The sequence below is a fragment of the Oncorhynchus nerka genome, linkage group LG5 (genome assembly GCF_034236695.1).
Source record: "Oncorhynchus nerka isolate Pitt River linkage group LG5, Oner_Uvic_2.0, whole genome shotgun sequence".
NCBI classification, from domain to species: Eukaryota; Metazoa; Chordata; class Actinopteri; order Salmoniformes; family Salmonidae; genus Oncorhynchus; species Oncorhynchus nerka.
The window spans coordinates 32,185,615-32,204,750 of NC_088400.1; the positions used below are offsets into that span (position 1 = coordinate 32,185,615).

General features: G+C 43.9%; 1 protein-coding gene across 1 annotated transcript; it reads right to left on the reverse strand.

Moving 5' to 3' along the window:
- Nucleotides 1-312: 312 nt before the first annotated feature.
- Nucleotides 313-18,425, reverse strand: LOC115122863 (wolframin). Its single transcript, XM_065018536.1, has 10 exons — nucleotides 18,305-18,425; nucleotides 14,875-15,255; nucleotides 12,738-12,814; nucleotides 12,374-12,518; nucleotides 11,825-11,998; nucleotides 8,467-8,547; nucleotides 8,223-8,377; nucleotides 7,807-8,043; nucleotides 5,219-6,094; nucleotides 313-2,141 (listed from the first exon to the last, which is right to left on the reverse strand). Exons 2-10 carry the CDS (start codon nucleotides 15,251-15,253, stop codon nucleotides 1,356-1,358), a joined length of 2,910 nt encoding a protein of 969 aa, XP_064874608.1. The 5' UTR covers nucleotides 15,254-15,255; nucleotides 18,305-18,425; the 3' UTR covers nucleotides 313-1,355.
- Between the last annotated feature and the right edge of the window lie 711 nt (nucleotides 18,426-19,136).

Sequence of the window (19,136 nt, forward strand, 5' to 3'; positions counted from 1 at the left end):
AACAACAGACAAAAAAATGTACAGTAAGGCCTAGATTCAATCAGATCGTTAACCAGCGGATGTTTTGGCAGTGTCGGAGGTGGAACTGCGTTGGAGCTGTCAAATCAGTGAGCGGCTGCTCTTCATCATTGTCACGAAGCCACACCCATCCCACCCTTCCCACCCATCCCACCCTTCCCACCCGTCCCACCCATCACACCCTTCCCACCCGTCCCACCCTTCCCACCCGTCACACCCTTCCCACCCGTCACACCCGTCACACCCTTCCCACCTGCCACACCCGTCCCACCCTTCCCACCCGTCACACCCGTCCCACCAGTCACACCCGTCACATCCGTCCCACTCACGTTAGAAGTTCAGAATGAGAACGTGAAGGCCATATAGAAATAATTACGCTCAAATTGAAAAATCAATCAACTAAATAATGAGGATTTCTATCAGCCTAATTGAGGTGTGGATTACATCTCATATTCCAGTGTTCTAACTTGTAAAACAAAGCTGCATGGGATTTCTCTTAATGCGACTCCATACAGCCAATGGCAATGTCTGCTAGGTATAATACCAGGAGCCGCTTGTGGATTTGACAGCTCTAACACAGCTATGCGGGTGTCGGCTAGTGCGAATATGATAGAATTTAGCCCTTAGTGTCATGGATACAAACAGCAGGCCTATGTGGATGCATGGCATGCAGAATTAAACATTTTGACTGCATGTCAAGAGCAAGTCAATAAGCTTATTGGCCACAATGTTGATCGGCATTGTCCCACACACTTTCTCAAACGTTGACAGACTGAAAACACTGGCTATGAATGAGGAGGTTGAGGTTGTGTGTGTATTTATGTGGAAGTGATTGTGTTTGAGGTGTATGAAAGTGTAAAGTTAGTGTAAATTGTCTCCTTCCTTTGTAATCCAGTGGTTTCGTTATGTTATGTGATATTATCCTATCCCACTATGACTCACCAGCTATGAAAACACTCACACACTACAAACACACACCCATAGTTTAGCCATATGCACAATTCAACTATGATTCTAAGCTGGTTTTACTAGTCTACAGTAGGGGCTCATAGAGCAGACACACACACGCACACACGCACACACACACCACTAGAAGCAGTTGAACCGCGGTACTGGAACTCCAGCATAGTCTTACTGACAAACCTTTATGTGATTGTGTGTATATTCCCAGTGTACACTCCACATAGTGTACACTCAGACACTCCTGATAGTGGTCGACATGATGCATTACTTACAATCCATACTGAAATGAGTTCTCTCAGTGTACACTTACACACTCCACATAGTGTACACTTATACACTCCACATAGTGTACAGTCCTCTGCATTTATCCACCACTAGCCTTGGTCTATTCCTCCTCTGCCCTGTGTGGTCTGTGTCTCAGTGTCCTGCTTCAGCCGTGCGGTGAGGAAGGGGTTGAAGAAGAAGTCAAAGGCAAACTGCAGTGCCTCCTGGGCCGTGTGCCTCCAGTCGTGTTCTATCTTATACTGCCTGCCGCTGGGCACTCGGGCGTCCGCACACATCAGACAGTGGATGGCCTTCAGCTCAAACACAGGCCACTTGGAGCCCAAGCGTCCTTCTAGAACCGTACTGAACTCTACCAAGCTGCCAGCGCTCAGGTGCAGCAGCACTGGGCCAAACTCACTACTGGCCTTCAGGACGATGTCCTTGGTGGCGTCTTCGTCCTCTATGATGGTCCCGTTCTTACTCTTCCTCTCCAGGGGCATGCCCAAGGTCACCTCGAACTTGTGGCGGTCGAAGTGCTTCACGTGGCACTCGTGCTTGGCCAGCTTTTTCAGTTTGCATAAGGGGTCTTCTGGAAGAGGTGTGGGAAGGGCCTGGTGAGGGGCAGTGGGGTCGGTGGTGTTTTCACAGAGGGGATAGGCCTCACCATAGAGACATCTCATCCAGTTCCCTACGGACACAGGAAGTAGGCCGATGATGGACTGGGCTCCGTTCTCCATGTCGGTAATGCGGGCGTATTTGAAGCGTCCTGTCCAGGTGACCCGGTGGCCCTCCAGGTGAGAACACAGGATCTGGGTTTGGGCCATGTTGTATTCCTTCCAGGCCTTGGGCCCACACAGGTTACTGTACTCCGGCCACGTCAGGGTGGAGTTATACACCTGTTCAACACACATTCACATTTGGTTCAACTTTATTTTGAGATTGTTAATGTATTCCATTTAATGCTTTTCATACACTTACTGTATTCTTTATGTTGTTACATTTGAGCACTGTAAATATCACTCTGATGTAAATAGCACTCTGTTGTAAATAGTACTCTGTTGTAAATAGCACTCTGATGTAAATAGCACTCTGATGTAAATAGCACTCTGATGTAAATAGCACTCTGCTGTAAATAATACTCTGCTGTAAATAATACTATCACTCTGCTGTAAATAATACTCTGCTGTAAATAGCACTCTGCTGTAAATAGCACTCTGCTGTAAATAGCACTCTGCTGTAAATAGCACTCTGATGTAAATAATACTATCACTCTGCTGTAAATAGCACTCTGATGTAAATAGCACTCTGCTGTAAATAGCACTCTGTTGTAAATAATACTATCACTCTGCTGTAAATAGCACTCTGATGTAAATAGCACTCTGATGTAAATAGCACTCTGTTGTAAATAATACTATCACTCTGCTGTAAATAATACTCTGCTGTAAATAGCACTCTGATGTAAATAGCACTCTGTTGTAAATAGCACTCTGCTGTAAATAGCACTCTGCTGTAAATAGCACTCTGCTGTAAATAGCACTCTGTTGTAAATAGCACTCTGATGTAAATAGCACTCTGTTGTAAATAGCACTCTGATGTAAATAGCACTCTGATGTAAATAGCACTCTGATGTAAATAGCACTCTGTTGTAAATAATACTCTGCTGTAAATAATACTCTGTTGTAAATAATACTCTGCTGTAAATAATACTCTGCTGTAAATAATACTCTGCTGTAAATAATACTCTGCTGTAAATAGCACTCTGCTGTAAATAATACTCTGCTGTAAATAATACTCTGCTGTAAATAATACTATCACTCTGCTGTAAATAATACTCTGCTGTAAATAGCACTCTGCTGTAAATAGCACTCTGCTGTAAATAGCACTCTGCTGTAAATAATACTCTGCTGTGAATAATACTCTGCTGTAAATAATACTCTGCTGTAAATAATACTATCACTCTGCTGTAAATAATACTCTGCTGTAAATAGCACTCTACTGTAAATAGCACTCTGCTGTAAATAGCACTCTGCTGTAAATAATACTCTGCTGTAAATAGCACTCTGCTGTAAATAATACTCTGCTGTAAATAATACTATCACTCTGCTGTAAATAATACTCTGCTGTAAATAGCACTCTGCTGTAAATAGCACTCTGCTGTAAATAGCACTCTGCTGTAAATAGCACTCTGCTGTAAATAATACTCTGCTGTAAATAATACTATCACTCTGCTGTAAATAATACTCTGTTGTAAATAATACTCTGCTGTAAATAATACTCTGCTGTAAATAGCACTCTGCTGTAAATAATACTCTGCTGTAAATAATACTATCACTCTGCTGTAAATAATACTCTGCTGTAAATAGCACTCTGCTGTAAATAGAACTCTGCTGTAAATAATACTCTGCTGTAAATAGCACTCTGCTGTAAATAGCACTCTGCTGTAAATAATACTCTTCTGCAAATAGCACTCTGCTGTGAATAATACTCTGCTGTAAATAATACTATCACTCTGCTGTAAATAATACTCTGCTGTAAATAGCACTCTGCTGTAAATAGCACTCTGCTGTAAATAGCACTCTGCTGTAAATAATACTCTGCTGTGAATAATACTCTGCTGTAAATAATACTCTGCTGTAAATAATACTATCACTCTGCTGTAAATAATACTCTGCTGTAAATAGCACTCTACTGTAAATAGCACTCTGCTGTAAATAGCACTCTGCTGTAAATAATACTCTGCTGTAAATAGCACTCTGCTGTAAATAATACTCTGCTGTAAATAATACTATCACTCTGCTGTAAATAATACTCTGCTGTAAATAGCACTCTGCTGTAAATAGCACTCTGCTGTAAATAGCACTCTGCTGTAAATAGCACTCTGCTGTAAATAATACTCTGCTGTAAATAATACTATCACTCTGCTGTAAATAATACTCTGTTGTAAATAATACTCTGCTGTAAATAATACTCTGCTGTAAATAGCACTCTGCTGTAAATAATACTCTGCTGTAAATAATACTATCACTCTGCTGTAAATAATACTCTGCTGTAAATAGCACTCTGCTGTAAATAGAACTCTGCTGTAAATAATACTCTGCTGTAAATAGCACTCTGCTGTAAATAGCACTCTGCTGTAAATAATACTCTTCTGCAAATAGCACTCTGCTGTGAATAATACTCTGCTGTAAATAATACTATCACTCTGCTGTAAATAATACTCTGCTGTAAATAGCACTCTGCTGTAAATAGAACTCTGCTGTAAATAATACTCTGCAGTAAATAGCACTCTGCTGTAAATAGCACTCTGCTGTAAATAATACTCTTCTGTAAATAGCACTCTGCTGTAAATAATACTCTGCTGTAAAAAGCACTCTGCTGTAAATAATACTCTGCTGTAAATAGCACTCTGCTGTGAATAATACTCTGCTGTAAATAATACTCTGCTGTAAATAATACTCTGCTGTAAATAATACTCTGCTGTAAATAGCACTCTACTGTAAATAGCACTCTGCTGTAAATAATACTCTGCTGTAAATAATACTCTGCTGTAAATAGCACTCTGCTGTAAATAGCACTCTGCTGTAAATAATACTCTGCTGTGAATAATACTCTGCTGTAAATAATACTCTGCTGTAAATAATACTCTGCTGTAAATAGCACTCTGCTGTAAATAATACTCTGCTGTAAATAGCACTCTGCTGTAAATAATACTCTGCTGTAAATAGCACTCTGCTGTAAATAGCACTCTGCTGTAAATAATACTCTGCTGTAAATAATACTATCACTCTGCTGTAAATAATACTCTGCTGTAAATAGCACTCTGCTGTAAATAATACTCTGCTGCCAGCAATTAGATCTGCTTCTGTCATTCTGTTGTTCTTTACTATGTAAATATGCTAGAACCTGTATTTTGTTTTAATTAGCGCTTTGGGCATAATGTAGCATAATGTAGTAAACTACTTCTTGTGATTACCTTCATGCCTTCTGAGCGGTAGACATACATCCAGCAGAACATCATCAAAGCACTTAGCCACACCAGGATGAGCTTCACCACGCTGCTCCGTGACAGGAACCGCGCCACCACCAGCGGGTTTAGGCTGAACCGCATCCACATCCGCAACACAAACGGGACCGCGCAAACAGTCAGAGTCACCAGCATTTTGGTGATCTCCAGAGCCATGAACCACTGGAGGACCTTGAAGAGCAACATGGCCGCCAAGCCCAAGGTGAGAACAGGCAGTGCGAACAGGAAGAGGAGGTAGCCCGCACAGGTCCGAATCAGACCGATGGTGGAGGAGGAGTGGAGCAGGGCCAGGCAGAGCTCACACCAGACGAAGCAGACCATGTAGGGTACGAGGCAAAGGTAGGTGCCCCTGAAGCCCCTCCGCTGGGCCATGCGGAACAGCAGGTAGATCAGGTGCCCGTAGAGAAGACACGGCACGCCCACGTTCAGCGCCACCATCTCCCCTAGCGGCACCGTCACAAACGTTGTGCCTAACACCCGCAGGAACCAGACACTATCAGGTAATAGTTGTGTAAGGGCACAGACCCCCGATAAGACCTCTGTGAGCAGGGCGCGGCGGGCGAAGAGCTCAGCGGAGGCTTGGAGGCTGAGGAAGGAGGTGACGGTGAAGAACAGGGCCACGGTGGCCAGCTCGGAGCAGGGGATCCAGGTCTTGTCAGCCACGGGGAAGGAGAAGACCACGAAGACCACTGACAGCAGGAAGTAGAGGTAGGGCTCCAGGTGGGTCCAGCCGAAGTTAGTCTCAGCTTGCTCTAGGTCCAGGCCGGGCTCAAAACGTAACAGCAGTTCTGTAAGGGCCCGGAAGTTCTCCCACGCCTTGGAGTTCTGGAAGAACAACACCAACAGCTCTTTACACACTGAACACTCATTATACAATGGGTGGTTTGGAATTCCCATTGTTAGAGCCTCTCCTGCCCATGACAACATACACATGGCCACGTTCATATAAAGTGGCATCGTTTACATCGTTACCTAGCAACCCACTACCACTACTACTTTTAAAAATACCTGTAAGTCATCATTGAGTTCTGGAAGAACAACACCAACAGCTCTTTACAGAACAAGAACAACACCAACAACTCTTTACAGAACAAGAACAACACCAACAGCTCTTTACAGAACAAGAACAACACCAACAGCTCTCTACAGAACAAGAACAACACCGACAGCTCTTTACAGATCAAGAACAACACCGACAGCTCTTTACAGAACAAGAACAACACCGACAGCTCTTTACAGAACAAGAACAACACCGACAGCTCTTTACAGAACAAGAACAACACCAACAGCTCTTTACAGAACAAGAACAACACCGACAGCTCTTTACAGAACAACACCAACAGCTCTTTACAGAACAAGAACAACACCGACAGCTCTTTACAGAACAAGAACAACACCGACAGCTCTTTACAGAACAAGAACAACACCGACAGCTCTTTACAGAACAAGAACAACACCAACAGCTCTTTACAGAACAAGAACAACACCGACAGCTCTTTACAGAACAAGAACAACACCAACAGCTCTTTACAGATCAAGAACAACACCGACAGCTCTTTACAGAACAAGAACAACACCAACAGCTCTTTACAGAACAAGAACAACACCAACAGCTCTTTACAGAACAAGAACAACACCGACAGCTCTTTACAGAACAAGAACAACACCGACAGCTCTTTACAGATCAAGAACAACACCAACAGCTCTTTACAGAACAAGAACAAGAACAACACCAACAGTTCTTTACAGAACAAGAACAACACCGACAGCTCTTTACAGAACAAGAACAACACCGACAGCTCTTTACAGATCAAGAACAACACCGACAGCTCTTTACAGAACAAGAACAACACCAACAGCTCTTTACAGAACAAGAACAACACCGACAGCTCTTTACAGATCAAGAACAACACCGACAGCTCTTTACAGATCAAGAACAACACCGACAGCTCTTTACAGAACAAGAACAAGAACAACACCAACAGCTCTCTACAGAACAAGAACAACACCAATGGCTCTTTACAGAACAAGAACAACACCAACAGTTCTTTACAGAACAAGAACAACACCAACAGCTCTCTACAGAACAAGAACAACACCAACAGCTCTTTACAGAACAAGAACAACACCAACAGCTCTTTACAGAACAAGAACAACACCAACAGCTATTTACAGAACAAGAGCAACACCAACAGCTCTCTACAGAACAAGAACAACACCAACAGCTCTTTACAGAACAAGAACAACACCAACAGCTCTTTACAGAACAAGAACAACACCAACAGCTCTTTACAGAACAAGAACAACACCAACAGCTCTTTACACACTGAACACACACATCCTATAGCTGTCATGGAATAACTTTTTACATACTGTCATGGGATAACAGTTACATACTATAACCATTTTCATTCTGTTTTCCAAGAAAACACCAAAGGTCAAGTACTCCCTAAATGAGAGTACTTGCTAGTTTGTTACAGGTTATCCTCTTTCAGTTCCTCTGCTCTAAGGCCAGAGCCGTGTGAAGGGTATCCCACCTGGAAGACGCGCAGTGTGCAGATGACCATGGAGAACAAGGACAGGTAGAAGATGAGCAGGGGGATGAGAAAGATGAAGAAGTCGATGGTGAGGTTGCTGATGATGAAGAAGAAGATGAGAGCATTGATGTGGTGCGTGGGGATGAGGGCACTGAGCCACTGCATGCCCGCCCGGGACGCCCAGTTAATCAGGTGCTCCTTGATCTCCAACAGGGCGTGTAGGGGGAACTTCAACACCTAGGGGAGAGGCAGTGGGGAGAGAAAGGGAAATGGAGAGGGAGTGACAGAGAGCGAGACAGAGAGACAGAGAGCGAGACAGAGAGACAGAGAGGGTAAATAGATGAGCAAGATAATTATATCTGTGTGTGAAGATGTTATGAACACATGCATTCCCAGAGAGATAAAAAGGTTCAGACCTTCTTGTGAAGGGGCAAGTCGTCTGGGTTCTTCACAGCTTCATCATCGTCATCGTCACCGCCGTCCCCAGCCATAGTGGGAGAGGGGGGGATGCCCTGAGCGTACTTCTTAGTGGTCTCTACAAAGTCATCCAGACCCACGTCATAGCAACTGGCTGCAGAGACACACACAGAGAGAGGTAGTCCTTACTCACTATTACATTACCTTTCCATTTGATTCTATAACACATAAACACACACCAACCTTTGCTGGTGATGAGGCTCTCCAGAACTCTCCTCTGTTTCTGCATGGAGCTGGATATGGGGCCCTGGGTGGCAGCGTCATCTTGGGATGGAGGAATTACAGAGAAACACAAAGTTGTGCACCGTTTGGTAACATGATGCCTCGCCGTCTTAGACTCCCAAATAGCAACATCCACAAAGGGGCAATAGCAGAGATTCTCTTGTTGTCTTCTCATTTGAGTTGAAAGTAAAGAAAAATCCCGTTTTGGTTGTCTCCCCTTGCTAGTTAGCTGGCTAACATAGCCAATAAGCTAGCTAGCCTTTTAGATTCCCACATCTCCATGTGAAATAATCAGATTTATAATGAAATAATATGCTCTGGTAAATATAATATTATTGTACTTGCCAGTGTAACCTACAACATTATCCCAGTTTGATATGCTGCTTGAATGTATTCACTCTCATATCAGCAAAAATAGAATGTAAACAAAAAGCACATGGCTACAGCTGTTTTTACAGTAACAAAAATTGCCTAGAATCATGTACTTGTTACTTCCAAACAAAGTACCTTTTTGGGGGGGATTCTAATAACGATACAATGTTGTTTGGTTTATTGTTTGAACCGACGCTGAGATTATAGTTGGTTATCAAAGCGAAATATAGTTCTTATTAGATGCAGCAGTCTAATGCCAAGCTCAATCAAAACAGAACAATTATGAAGTTGAAGTGATTGAGTGTATATTTGTGTCCATATACAGTACCAGTCAAAAGTCTGGACACACCTACTCATTCCAGGGTTTTTCGTTAGTAGTCACCTGGAATGCATTTCAATTAACAGGTGTGTCTTGTTAAAAGTTAATTTGTGGAATGTCTTTCCTTCTTAATGGATTTGAGCCAATCAGTTGTGTTGTGACGAGGTAGGGGTAGTATACAGAAGATAGCCGTATTTGGTAAAAGATCAAGTCCATATTATGGCAAGAACAGCTCCAATAAGCAAAGAGAAACAGTCCATCATTACATGAAGGTCAGTCAATCCGGAAAATGTCAAGAACTTTGAAAGTTTCTTCAAGTGCAGTCGCAAAAACCATCAAGCCCTATGATGAAACTGGCTATCATGAGGACCACCACGGGGAAAGGAGGACCCAAGCTGTGTTTGGAATACCGATACTAACATATTGTATACTACATACTTAATGAGTATATACTACATACTATTAGTTCATTTTAGTATACTGTAAACGAATGGTATCCTTTCAGTTGAGCGTACTAGCTCGTCACCTGTCTACTGGAAGTTGATGCTGTTGCTATGCAACCTCTTGCTAGCTAGTTAGCGTAACAAATTACATTTTACAACTTCGGATGTGTTCTTAAATTCAATTTGGAGTGCCAGAGTGCGCTCATAAATTCAGAGCGCTGTCAGATTGTCCGTTTGTAAATTCAGAGCACACACTGGGCGCTTGGGCCGAGGAGTTGGGTTGATTTGAGCATTCTGACCTAACAACGGCAGTCAAGCACCCAAGCTAACGTTGGCTAGCTTGCTAGCTACTTACAGACATAAATGAGACCACTCTGACCATTTTACTCGCCCTAGCAGAGATGGTTAGGCAGTTGTCATGTTATCTAGAGTGTTGGTGACTAACTGTGCTGCTGGCAACAATTTAATTACACTTTTTTCCCAGACGTTTACTGACATCGGCCACATTCAATGGGTGTTGAACGCTTGTAAATGCACTTTTCTGAGCTCTGGTACACTCAGACGAGTGCTCTGAAATCTGAGTAGATTGCCGGAGCGAATTTACGGAACCACACGAATGTCCATTGAGAACGCACAACGACTTTTCCATTCAGCTAAGCTAAGAATGACGGGAATAATCAAGTCAACAAACGTTGGGTAGTTAGTTAGCCTATAGTTAATATACTGGCAAGTTTGATGTATAAGTAGCCAACTAACGTTAGGTAGCTAGCTAACATACCGGTACATACTGCTGTAATGATATGCTATGTGGTTCGTAAGGACAGTGTAGCTTTCAAATTGTCAGCCAACATAATGTGTAAGGTAACTTACACTTTCGTTTATTTCATTCCTCAACATTTTCTTAACATTTGTCATAATTAGTTAAAGCAATTAATTCGTTTGCTCCCTCGTACTTCGGCTGCATATTTTCCGCCATTTTCTTCAAATCTGAAAATGATGTGAAACCATGCCCTTTTCCTGAAAAATTGCGTCATGGGCCCTAAAGTACGAAATAGTGTCCTCTGTATACTTCATATTTTAGTGAGTTTAGTACGACATCCAGATGCTTTTCGCATACTAACTATATGCATACTATGACCAATAAGCATACTATATTCCTAATTCACATCACAAATACTACAGTTAGTGCTGTTAGTATGAGTATTCGAACACAGCTCCAGTTACCTCTGCTGCAGAGGATAAGTTCATTAGAGTTACCAGCCTCAGAAATTGCAGCCCAAATAAATGCTTCGCAGAGTTCAAGTAACAGACATCTCAACATCAACTGTTCAGAGGAGACTGTGTGAATCAGGCCTTCAAGGTCGAATTACTGTAAAGAAACCACTACTAAAGGACACCAATGAGAAGAAGAGAATTGCTTGGGCCAAGAAACGAGCAATGGTGTAAATCTGTCCTTTGGTCTGATTAATCCAAATTTGAGATTTTTTGTTCCAACCCGCTGTGTCTTTGTGAGAACGGATGATCTCCGCATGTGTGGTTCCTACCGTGAAGCATGGAGGAGGAGGTGGGGGGGTGCTTTGCTGGTGACACTGTCTGTGATTTATTTAGAATTCAAGGCACACTTAACCAGCATAGCTACCACAGAATTCTCCAGCGATACGCCATCCCATCTGGTTTGGGCTTAGTGGGACTATCATTTGTTTTTCAACAGGACAATGACCCAAAACACACCTCCAGGCTGTGTAAGGGCTTTTTGACCAAGAAGGAAAGTGATCGTGCTGCATCAGATGACCTGGCCTCCGCAATCACCCGACCTCAACCCAATTAAGATGGTTTGGGATGAGTTGGATCGCAGAGTGAAGGAAAAGCAGCCAACAAGTACTCAGCATATGTGTAAACTCCTTGAAGATTGTTGGAAAAGCATTCCAGGTGAAGCTGGTTGAGAAAATGCCAAGATTGTACAAAGCTGTCATCAAGGCAAAGAGTGGCTACTTTGAAGAATCTAAAACATAAAACATTTTTTTGTTTACTACATGATTCCATGTGGATTATTTCATAGTTTTGATGTCTTCATTATTTATCTACAATGTAGAAAATAGTAAAAATAAAGAAAAACCTTTGAATGAGTGGGTGTGTCCAAACTTTTTACTGGTACTTTATGTCATGTCAGTGCTCAGTACAGTACCTGGCTCAGTGTTGACATGTTCCACGTTCTCGAGCATCTCAGACACTGCCACCCTTCTCTTCTTCTCTGGGTTGAGCTTCCAGTACATGACCAGAGCAGCCTTCCTCACTCCTCTCTCAAATCTGGTCTCCGTACACAGCTTCTTCACCTCCTCAAAGTTCTCTGATGTGATGCCTAATGGTAACCACAAACTCAACCTTAATGCCTCAAAATTAACGTTATGCACTGAAACAATCAGTTCAACATTCCCAATGACAGTTGACTCTTGATAGGTTCTTATCGCTTAAGTGCATACTCCATTTAATTGCACACTGTACTTTTTCAGATGCAATTCAAAAATATTATCTTGAATTGCTCTAGATCGCCATACTGTTCCAGGGTGAAGTTTCCCCTAGGTACAGATCTAGGATAAGCTTCCCCTCCCCCAAATTGTAACCTTAACTATTAGTAGGGGGAAATGCTGAACTGATCTAAGATCAGAGTCTAGGGGTAACTACACCCTACACCTTACCATGCTTCCTGTTAGTGGTTTAGGCCGCGCCCCCTCACCTTTCCTGGTTGCTAGGCAGCGCTGTAGCATCTTGACTGCGTCCTTGCGGCCCTGTTTGGTGGCCTGCACCAGCCAGCTCACTGCTGTACAGTTGTTCACCTCCTCATCGCTCTCCTCAGCTAGGGCCAAGTAGTACCGGCCCATCTACACACAGACACAATATATATCACCTACAATATGTGCACATTCAATGAAACTTGCCAAATGTGGGATGATGCAAACAATTCTAATCACACTAAATTAATCTGCAGTTCTGCCCACAATGACAATGGGTCCTTATGAAGACCCGTTGTAGTTCATATGTTAGGACTATTCATGTTTGCTCTGGTGGTCTCTCTGAGGTGGGCTATGGGTAATACTCACCCTACTCTGGGCTTTGGCATCTCCAGACTTGGCCCTCTCCTCCAGCTCCTCCACACTCAGCTCCTCCTCTGGCTCCTCTACACAGAGACACAACACCCATCTATTCATCATGATGGTTATTGGCACAAGGTTATTACATGGTGACCGGCAGCATTGATACATACAATAACAGATGTTGCATAGCATTCTAGGAACCAACAGATGCATACAGTATGACTCACACGAACAGTAGCAGTCTTGAGCAGTAGTGTTATTCATTCTTCATAGACAGATGCTAACTGCTCACAACAACTGTCACTGAACAGAGCCCACTTGAGTAGCGCCCCCCCCAGCCCCCCCAACAGACAGTCTCTCTAACCGTTACTGACACCTGTCCTTCTTCCTATCTCCAATACCATTTGTGTATTTGTGAAGGAAACATCCATCCTTTTCAACATCAAATTCATCATCTCCAGCAACATCATCATCTGTTTTGGAGTCAAAGAGACAGCAGAAGATAAATGTTTCAGATGACATCATCCGTAATCACTGATGACATCATCTGATGTGCATGATTGTGATTTTAAAGAACTATGAGCAGGCAAAGGTTGGTCAAATGTGTTTTAGAGCCCTTGTTATACTATGTAGGCTAAGTGAGGTCTTGCTGTACTGTATACAGCTTCTAGAGGTGGTAAATCTGTGTTGTGTCACTAAGGAGCAGAGGGAACCGTCCGCATGTGATGTGCTTCTACATCCATCCTTCCCATCCATGCCATCGATTCCTGGCAGCATTGTGGACCTAGCCCAGCCCTACGCCTCAACCCTAAAATAACAGTTCAATAATAACAGCTACTCCTCACCCCCTGGCACTATCACAACACCAACACGTGGTATGAGGGCACTACGTGGTATGGTTATTATTGTTGTCTGAGCTTTGGTGTGTTGTAATGTGTTGTGTTGTAATGTGTTGTGTTGTAATGTGTTGTGTTGTAATGTGCTGTGTTGTAATGTGCTGTATTGTAATGTGTTGTGTTGTAATGTGTTGTGTTGTAATTTGTGTTGTGTTATAATGTGTTGTGTTGTAATTTGTGTTGTGTTATAATGCGTTGTCTTGTGTTGTAATGTCTTGTGTTGTAATGCGTTGTGTTGTAATGTGTTGTGTTGTAATGTGTTGTGTTGTAAAGTGATGTGTTGTGCTGTTGTCACGCCTGCTCCAGCTCTTCCCGCCTGGCACTCGAGGGCACCAGGCTCCCCTGCATTACGCACTCCTGTCACCATCATTATGCACGCCTGCCACCATCATTACGCACACCTGCCTTTTCCCGTCATACACATCAGCGTATTATTGGACTCACCTGGACTCAATCACCTGTTTATTACCTCCCCTATATTTGTCAGTTCCCCATCTCTGTTCCCTGCTGCTGCATTGATTGTCGAATGTCGTTGTTTTGCCTGTGTGCTGACGCTGTGCCTGTCTTGTTTCATGTCTGTTCTTCATTAAATGTTGACTCGCCGTACCTGCTTCTCGTTTCCGTCGTCGGTCCTTACAGTTGCAGTGTAATGTGTTGTGTTGTAATTTGTGTTGTAATTTGTTGTGTTGTAATAAGTTGTTTGTAATGTGTTGTAATAAGTTGTGTTGTAATAAGTTGTGTTGTAATGTGTTGTAATAAGTTGTGTTGTAATGTGTTGTAATAAGTTGTGTTGTAATAAGTTGTGTTGTAATGTGTTGTGTTGTAATGTGTTGTAATAAGTTGTGTTGTAATGTGTTGTAATAAGTTGTGTTGTAATGTGTTGTAATAAGTTGTGTTGTAATGTGTTGTGTTGTAATGTGTTGTAATAAGTTGTGTTGTAATGTGTTGTAATAAGTTGTGTTGTAATGTGTTGTAATAAGTTGTGTTGTAATGTGTTGTAATAAGTTGTGCTGTAATGTGTTGTAATAAGTTGTGTTGTAATGTGTTGTAATTAGTTGTGTTGTAATGTGTTGTGTTGTGCTGTAATAAGTTGTGTTGTAATGTGTTGTAATAAGTTGTGTTGTAATGTGTTGTAATGTGTTGTAATAAGTTGTGTTGTAATAAGTTGTGTTGTAATAAGTTGTGTTGTAATAAGTTGTGTTGTAATAAGTTGTGTTGTGTGTGTGTGTCTCTTTGGCTGTACTCACCTGGCTGAGCTACTGAAGCCTGTTGTAGAGGGGTAGTAGGGGGGCTGACCGGGGTATCTCCAGCAGCACCAGCCCCCCTCCTCTCCTCAGCTGACCGGCTGGTAGCATTGAGCTGGGATCGTCCTGCCTGGGAGACAGGCCTGATGGGCTGCCGCAGGGGGGAGGCAGGAGGGGTGGAGAGGGAGGGCGAGGAAGGAGAGAGAGGGGGACCAGGATGAGAAGAGGAGGAAGATGAGACAGGAGAGGTCGGGACGGATGGGGTGGATATAGGCAGGGTCAAGGTGGGTCTAGTGCCTTGGGTAGATTTAGGGGTAGCTGGGTGAGGGGAGGTGGGGCCAGGTTTCAGGGTGGTTGGGGTGCTGGGGGGTGATGGTTCCATGTCTGTAAGACAGAAGAGGATATAAAATAGTTTAAACTCGGCCTGGTGTAAATAACGTTTAACTTTTACATTTACATTTACATTTAAGTCATTTAGCAGACGCTCTTATCCAGAGCGACTTACAAATTGGTGCATTCACCTTATGACATCCAGTGGAACAGTAGTGCATCTAAATCTTTTAAGGGGGGGTGAGAGGGATTACTTTATCCTATCCTAGGTATTCCTTAAAGAGGTGGGGTTTCAGGTGTCTCCGGAAGGTGGTGATTGACTCCGCTGTCCTGGCGTCGTGAGGGAGTTTGTTCCACCATTGGGGGGCCAGAGCAGCGAACAGTTTTGACTGGGCTGAGCGGGAACTGTACTTCCTCAGTGGTAGGGAGGCGAGCAGGCCAGAGGTGGATGAACGCAGTGCCCTTGTTTGGGTGTAGGGCCTGATCAGAGCCTGGAGGTACTGAGGTGCCGTTCCCCTCACAGCTCCGTAGGCAAGCACCATGGTCTTGTAGCGGATGCGAGCTTCAACTGGAAGCCAGTGGAGAGAGCGGAGGAGCGGGGTGACGTGAGAGAACTTGGGAAGGTTGAACACCAGACGGGCTGCGGCGTTCTGGATGAGTTATAGGGGTTTAATGGCACAGGCAGGGAGCCCAGCCAACAGCGAGTTGCAGTAATCCAGACGGGAGATGACAAGTGCCTGGATTAGGACCTGCGCCGCTTCCTGTGTGAGGCAGGGTCGTACTCTGCGGATGTTGTAGAGCATGAACCTACAGGAACGGGCCACCGCCTTGATGTTAGTTGAGAACGACAGGGTGTTGTCCAGGATCACGCCAAGGTTCTTAGCGCTCTGGGAGGAGGACACAATGGAGTTGTCAACCGTGATGGCGAGATCATGGAACGGGCAGTCCTTCCCCGGGAGGAAGAGCAGCTCCGTCTTGCCGAGGTTCAGCTTGAGGTGGTGATCCGTCATCCACACTGATATGTCTGCCAGACATGCAGAGATGCGATTCGCCACCTGGTCATCAGAAGGGGGAAAGGAGAAGATTAATTGTGTGTCGTCTGCATAGCAATGATAGGAGAGACCATGTGAGGTTATGACAGAGCCAAGTGACTTGGTGTATAGCGAGAATAGGAGAGGGCCTAGAACAGAGCCCTGGGGACACCAGTGGTGAGAGCACGTGGTGAGGAGACGGATTCTCGCCATGCCACCTGGTAGGAGCGACCTGTCAGGTAGGACGCAATCCAAGCGTGGGCCGCGCCGGAGATGCCCAACTCGGAGAGGGTGGAGAGGAGGATCTGATGGTTCACAGTATCGAAGGCAGCCGATAGGTCTAGAAGGATGAGAGCAGAGGAGAGAGAGTTAGCTTTAGCAGTGCGGAGCGGAGCGCCTCCGTGATACAGAGAAGAGCAGTCTCAGTTGAATGACTAGTCTTGAAACCTGACTGATTTGGATCAAGAAGGTCATTCTGAGAGAGATAGCGGGAGAGCTGGCCAAGGACGGCACGTTCAAGAGTTTTGGAGAGAAAAGAAAGAAGGGATACTGGTCTGTAGTTGTTGACATCGGAGGGATCGAGTGTAGGTTTTTTCAGAAGGGGTGCAACTCTCGCTCTCTTGAAGACGGAAGGGACGTAGCCAGCGGTCAGGGATGAGTTGATGAGCGAGGTGAGGTAAGGGAGAAGGTCTCCGGAAATGGTCTGGAGAAGAGAGGAGGGGATAGGGTCAAGCGGGCAGGTTGTTGGGCGGCCGGCCGTCACAAGACGCGAGATTTCATCTTTTATAGATGGAGCTTTTCAGAATCATTCAAAAATCTTGTCAGTAATCAATCAAGGAAGGGACAACGATGCACGAGGGGCGTGCCATCTGGAAGTGCGGGTCTGTTGACACAGCTGCAGCAGAGCGGCCAAGGGAGAGGAGAGAGAGAGTGGCCGCATTGTATATGTGAGGAGGACACCTGGTGCAGTGACACAACAGCTGCATGACACACTCCGCTCTTCTGCTCCAATCATTTAACTCTCACTGTCTAAGGGAGCCCATAGCTTCCCTTCAGGGCAGAGTGCTAAGATATGTCTCTCAACCCCAAAACATAGCTCTGTGTCAGTTTCACTGCCTTACTTGTCCCGCAAATTGCCATATGGTCCAAGTTCAGCTATCCCAGCCAAACTCTAACCAATAAATTGCCTAAACACCATTCCTACTTCAGACAGCATGAAGATGCTAGCACAATAACAGGAGGTGACAAGCTGGTTGGCATGCAAGAGCTTGAGTGACCATGACGTGCTTTGCTGCAGTGCTGGGGATCTCCCCCAAGCCAATGAGTCCACCAGTAGGAAAGTCATTTAATAACATAGCTAATAAGCAAATGACACAGGTGAATCAATGTCTTAGAATGCATTATTAAAAGTTGGTGACCAGTTTAAAATCTAGTGGAAAACACAATAATATATTATACAAATATGCATTTAGCAAATGTGTTTATCTATAGCGCCTTATGCAGACACTCGTTTTAAAATCTATTCTTCTGTCAACGACAAAGGAACCATAAACATGACCACGAGCTGGCAGTTCTGACTATGGTACAACCAGTGGGGGAAAAATATTTGGTTTTAAATATACTTAAGTGTCAAAAGTAAAAGTATATATAATTCACATTCCTTATATTAAGCAAACCAGATGGCACAATTGTTTTACATGTACTTTTTTACAGATAGCCAGTGGCACACCAACACTCGGACATCATTTACAAACAAAGCATTTGTGTTAGTGAGTCAGTCAGATTAGAGGCAGTAGATGACCAGGGATGTTCTCTTGATAAGTGAGTGAATTGGACAATTTTCCTGTACTGCTAAGCATTCCAAATGTAACGAGTACATTTGGGTGTCAGGGAAAATGTATGTAAAAAAATACATTATTTTATTTAGGAATGTAGGGGGAGTAAACGTAAATATTTTCACAAACATTGTAATATTAATGTAAAGTACAGATACCCCCAGAAACTACTTATTTTTTATTTACACCACTGAGTACAGCATGTCCAAAACAAAAATGTCAGCGTTATTCTCTCACCTTTGCAGTCAAAGACTCAATCGGTGTTTCGTCGAGTCGATAAGACTCTGTTAGAAATGTCCAGTTTAAGTTGTTCAGGGCCTCGTCATGTCACTTTTGACAACCCAGTTGCACAAACGCATCTGTGATCAAACTCTACTTATATGGATGAGGGAACTCCTTCAGCTCTACAGACATAATAAACGCCCACTTTCTACTCCGCCTATGATTGGACGTTGTCATTGACTCATTCGGTGTTTCTTAATTTCATTGGCTAACAGATACAAGAAGTCAAAACCATTTCCCGAGCTTTCTCTTTCAGCCATCATCAGTAGATCATCGAAATGCCTGTGGTTCAGAGAATACAGTAATTGGCTGATGACATTTGTACATATTCTCGTGGTTTGATGTGCCATAGCCTACATGCATCGATAAGCACCAAACCTCATACGTTCTGTTACGCTTAAAATTGGGAATGCTTCAGTGACACCATGTCATAAGAATTTACATTGTAAATGAATGTCCAGAGTCTTTCTCTTTTCATGTAAACGTTCCACTCAAATTTGCATAGCTCCTACCTCCCTGCTCGATTGCTCTTCCTGGTTACATCATTTGTTGTGGCTGTCTCCTTGGTCGCAGATCTAAGTGCATTTCTAATATCCCGCAATGAACCTTGAGCTGCCGCTGAGCCCGGCGACAGTCGCAGAGGTATCTCCTATCTCCCTCCACGGGTTCGCTCTCGTCCCGGTGCCCAGCTTGGGGGCGGGGGGTGAACCGGGAAGCCGCGACATTGCACCTGGCTCTGGAGTGATACAGGTGTTGTGCCGAAAATCTCCCCCCTGACAGAATTCGC

What these genes read in the sequence shown, in the direction of transcription:
- LOC115122863 (XM_065018536.1), bottom strand. Translation starts at nt 15,253, where the DNA reads ATGGAACCATCACCCCCCAGCACCCCAACCACCCTGAAACCTGGCCCC. An exon ending in CTGCCTAGCAACCAGGAAAG is followed by an intron (nt 11,999 to 12,373) that starts GTGAGGGGGCGC and finishes GGTTACCATTAG; the next exon opens with GCATCACATCAGAGAACTTT. An exon ending in GAGCCTCATCACCAGCAAAG is followed by an intron (nt 8,378 to 8,466) that starts GTTGGTGTGTGT and finishes GTGTCTCTGCAG; the next exon opens with CCAGTTGCTATGACGTGGGT.